The sequence below is a fragment of the Triplophysa dalaica genome, chromosome 7 (assembly GCF_015846415.1).
Source record: "Triplophysa dalaica isolate WHDGS20190420 chromosome 7, ASM1584641v1, whole genome shotgun sequence".
Classification (NCBI taxonomy): Eukaryota; Metazoa; Chordata; class Actinopteri; order Cypriniformes; family Nemacheilidae; genus Triplophysa; species Triplophysa dalaica.
The window spans coordinates 10,212,996-10,218,237 of record NC_079548.1 but is presented as its reverse complement, the minus strand read 5'-3'; the positions used below and the strand labels follow the sequence as shown (position 1 = coordinate 10,218,237).

Below are 5,242 nucleotides of genomic sequence, written 5' to 3'. Positions count from 1 at the left end.
ATTCCCATTATCATTTGCCACAGTTTTTAGTCATACAGAGCTGAAATGCCTACTACTAATGCATCCCACCCCGAGAACAATGAAGCGAAGCTGAATCATTCTAAATGAACCATTTCCTAGAAATTGTGTCCAAGCGGATGCAGTGAATATAGATGTTGACCTGCTGTATGCCAAGCAAATCATAAATGCTGCACAAAGTATACAGCCGCGGAAAGACCTGTGCAAAATTTTTATTTTATTTAGCATTTCATTGAATTGTGGCAACTGCAGTCCAGTGTCAAAGTTATCCAATGGCAATGTGACTGACAACATAAGACCACACACATGAAAACTGATCAAAACTGAGGTTATACATTTTCTTTTTAGTGTTCCTAAATACAACTACAAATATGACTTTTTATTGCTTAAAAGTGAATATGAAATTGTTTTCTTTGCAGTATTTGAAGTCTTAAAAAATGATAGCTTATCTTTTCTATTATTTTTAGCTGTTTCTACAGTTTTTATTTTCTGCAAATAAATGCAAAAGTAACAATATTTTAATTTAAATTTGGAAGTAGTAGTTATATATAATGAAACAATAATGATAAGTTTACCTAAACACACCCATAAATAGTAAATAAAGCTGAAAATAGTTTTGAAGTTGTTTCTTAATTTTAAAGCTGCTGTATATTGCCGTTGTTAGGCTTACTTTAAATCTTTGGTTTATATACTCTGGAGGTCAAATGCTTCCTGCTTCAAACATAGCTTCCAGTGAAAATACTTTACAGAAAAAACTGGTAAGAGGAAGAATAGAGGAACATAACAAAGATGTTTCGAAATGGACCTCTGCAATTTTCCAAATAGTTCATGATCTACCATTAAAAAAAGATGACTAAGCTTCATTTTCAGAGCTTGACGATGGTATAAATCTTCAAACATTCTGTTTATTGACCAATATAGTGTGCCATGAAAGGAGTTGTTCACTTTCAAAATAAATTTTCATGATAATTTTCTAATAAGGTCGTTTTCTCAGCATCTATTGTGTGGAGTATGTGCGCAGTGGATAAGCTAAACATTCAGTTAAAACATTAAACATTGTCAAACGATGTTACAGTATAAATCAGGATAACAAGTGTTTAAAAAGTGACTCATTGTTAACGTGTAGTATCATGGGTAGTGTGATTTTATATTGGTTTCCTGTCTTCACAACATAGACAAAAATATATAAATGGAAAAAAGCTTTTTTGTTCACTTTTATTACAGTATGTGACAATTCAGCTCAATTATAATATGACTGCAAGTCTGCATAAAAAACCTATGAACCTAATGCATATTGTCGATTGTGTTGTAGTTACTACAATTTTGACTAGTATTTGTGTCCCCTTCAAATATTTCTCTTGAGAAAGTTTATGTGTATTGTCCTCCCTCATGTTAAATGAGATTTACGCTCATGGTACAGAGTCAGAGTTTACAAGTTGAATATGCAAGTTTTCAACGTAATTACATATGACGTGAAGCCATGAACGTGCATCGCAGAACAGAGCAGGACGAGCATTTGTGTTTATAAAAGATATTCCATTTTGCTAGATAAGACATTTGTTCATCGTCTGGTATCATTTAAAACCCTTAGTCATTTTGACCTATAACCGTTTGGAGTCCATTGAAGCCCACTATAAAGAGAAAAATCCTAAAATGTTTTCTTCCTAAATCTTAATTTCTTTTCGACTAAAGAAAACAAAAAAAAACATCTTGGATGACATGGGGGTGAGTAAATTATCATGAAAATTGACAAAGATGATCTACTCCTTTAAAAACACTGTCTAAATAGGCTTGCTGCACAAAGTCTTACCTATGATGAACACACCAGTCTCATCTCACAAAAAAAGAAACATAGCTCCCCCTGCTGGTAGATATGGGCACCATCGCAAACCTTGAACATGCATTTCTTCACAGAAACCATTCCAACTAAAAGAATGATTCGTTCTCTGAATTTTTTTTCTCTCCAACACTTGGGTTCAAAAGAAAGGTCTCCACTATTGCAAACCATTCAAACAATCCCTTGATACCCTCTGAATGATTTTAGAACTAAACATTATGAAATGTGTCAAACACGAACTAGACGCAATGAACATCATCTTTGGTTTTCGAGCAAAACATCTGAGGGTGTAAAGCATCTGCTATGATCCATTACACTAGTCTTTATCTTCAGCACTGGTCGATTCATACTCCACCTCTACCCAAACCACAGTCTAGTCAAAATGAGCCATGAATAATGCCCTAAGAATGTGCAATTCAACACGAACCCCATTAACACACACTTACTTCATTCCTCTTGCACTTCTCAGACATTGAAAACTGCCACTTATGTTACGCCAAGTGCCTCAACCAAAGTCACCTTTCTGCTTTCATTTCAGTCTCATTAATGTGGACAGAGTTATGTGATATGAAAGAAGTGTCTTCAAAAAAAAGCAGACAAACACAAACATGTCTTCCACTGTTTTTATTTTTTGTCCGCTTTACATGTTTAGAAAAAGAACCCAAGGATTTTTCCTCCTGTGTGTTTTCGCCTGGCCTCCTCGTGGTCCATGATGCCAGCTGAGGTTGTCAAAACAATGTATCTGTAGAGAACAAAAAAAAGACAAAAAACATGACCAAACTGCCCAAGAAGGTGGGTGCACTGTGAATGCGTTGGATGCTAGACAGCTGTCATAAAAGACAGGTCTGGGTTCCATAGCAGACGAAGATACCATTATCTTTAAGTTAGTGTTCTCATCACACACACACATTTAATGTCAGACTGCACGCAATAAAACCCTACTAAAAATGGACACAGATAAAAAGACTCATCCAGAGTTTTGTGTCATATGTGGTCATAGGAGATGCCACTATGCATAATTAGGTCTCAAAAGTGGCAGAATTTAAGCAGAGGAAAATGGTTGTTAATAGGCAGTTGGCAAACATTGCAAAATCAAACTGCATTTTAAGCACTACAGATTTCAGCCTATAGGATTGTAGGAACCTTTAAGGATTCTCAAAATGTTTTTATGACCTCTCCAGATTACACAAATTGTTTCATCTGTTACGATGTCACAGTGTTAGATTTTGCAAATATTGACATGTCGCACGTCTCACAAGAAACAATAGCAGACTACGTGTGTCCTTCCGACGAGAACGGGTTTTCGTCTGTGACCTTAACTGCGTATGTGCTGTCATTGATTAGGCGTTACTTTAGTGATTGACTTACTTTCGGAAAGAAGCGGCTGCAGTATTAAAAAAAAACCATAGATATGGGAATTGAAGCAGTGTGTTTTGTACTGGCTGTTTTGGCTTAGAAAAGCGCAAAAAGAAAAAAAAAACAGTGGACACGACACGTTCCTGAATTGCAAGAGTTGGACAGTATGGGTTGTCCATTCTACAGAGAGAACTTGAGGTAAAGTTATGTTCTGTTTAGCCAGCATTTCTCTTTTTTAACTATATCATGGTAGTCCCTCGAGGAAACATCATACAGACAGGAACACTGTTGCCATAACTCTACAAACTTCTCCATTGCATTGTCCCACCTAGCAGCACCAACACCACTGTCTCTACCGCACTTCGCCATGTTTGAATGTTGTGTATGGAAGCGCTTCAGTAAGAGCGCGTCTGTGCTGTGCTTCTATTGGTCAATGTCACTACAGCGTCACAGCTGTCATGAGCGACAGGGAAAAAAATTAACATGCTGGTCTTCTGTCGTGATCTCGTGCGACCTCGCAGAAGCAGTTTTGGTTGTCGTATACTCTGGCAAACTATACGAGGCGACACAATTGAATCTTGCGTCTTGATGCCCCATGTCGTTTAAGAATTACTACGATAAGCAAATCGGGGCAAAATTGAGCTAACATCGTGTAATCTGGAAAGGCCATTAGACAGCCAAGACGTGGGGAAAATTATACAGCCTGTACTTAGTTTATAAGGTTGAACATTAAAAGCTTTTGTCATAAGGTGAATGAACCGAAATTGCAAAGCCATTTATAATCAGTGTTGATGATATTGGTATTATGTTTTTTTACTACTAAACATCCATAACTGACATTTGTATCTCAATGAGAATTCATCTAGTAGACAATAGGGTGGATTGTTTGAGCTGTTTTAAATAAGATACAGCTTGCATTGACATCTAAATATATCTGTGCCATTGCTTTGTCTCAAAAGGCACACCAGTACCTTAAAACCTTGTTCTAGCTTAATCTGAACCCTGTCCTGGAAAACTGCCCAAATATGTTATATTGCACAGTAATGAAACAATATTAAAAGTCAAAGTAAACAAGTCGACACTGGTAGTCACTTACCCGAACTGTCTGGATGGGAGAAGGTTGTTCTGCCACTTCTCCAGATCCTTCAACTGCACATCAAAGCGTGGGCTGATGACACCACACTACAGGACAGATTCAGAAAGTGGGCATTTAACTCAGGTTGTCATTCTCTGACCTTTCAACATCACTTTAAATGTGCTCAAAGTAAACAGAATTTCTGTTTTAAAGTACATTCTTAGTCGTATACAATGTTTAACCATTAATGATAGACAAGGCATCTCCAAGACAATTTGTCCAGACATTTACATTTTCTGAAAAATCTTAAGCGTACACCCAAACAGATTTAGTCTATCTGACTATGCAATCTAATGCAAGTTTCTTCATAAAATTATGCTCAAGTCCTGAAAGCTGGTTGACAGAAAGATGAAATTTGCTTAAGTTTTTACAAATGTTTGCTGTTTTCAAAGACTGAGACATGATGTCTTGCAAATCACTACACCGTCATTCCTAGGCATCTTAAAAATGTGGAACAGACTCCTGCATATTGTAGTAAGAAGTCACGCCACGCTTACCTTGTTAATTCTCCCATTGAGATTGACTACAATTTTGCCGGCTCTGTGATCATCAATGATCTCAAATTCGCCGATGTAACCTGCAAAGATCATGAGGTGCATGAGGAATCAGAGATAATAGCTTCCCATCTCATGCGTGCCTCGAGACCAGATCATTTGTAAATATCATAAGAGACAACGGCAGAACGTAATGGGCAGAAAGACAAACTCGCAAACAAGTACTGAAAACTCACCATGCTTCATCATCACAGTAAGAAAGCGCACTATGACTTTGGAGCAGGGCCTGATGAGAACCTGGCGTTTTCCACGTTTCTCAGCATTGTTGATGCTTTTGAGCGCATCTGCGAGAACGTTCATGCGCACCATGATGCCTGTAGACAAATAACATGTATCCATTAT

General features: G+C 37.3%; 1 protein-coding gene across 1 annotated transcript; it reads right to left on the bottom strand.

Moving 5' to 3' along the window:
• Positions 1–2,464: 2,464 nt before the first annotated feature.
• On the bottom strand, positions 2,465–5,242 carry rps15a (ribosomal protein S15a). The gene is made up of 4 exons (XM_056752835.1): positions 5,077–5,242; positions 4,844–4,923; positions 4,308–4,393; positions 2,465–2,597 (listed from the first exon to the last, which is right to left on the bottom strand). The coding sequence occupies exons 1-4, from the start codon at positions 5,237–5,239 to the stop codon at positions 2,504–2,506; spliced, it is 423 nt and encodes a 140-aa protein (XP_056608813.1). The 5' UTR covers positions 5,240–5,242; the 3' UTR covers positions 2,465–2,503.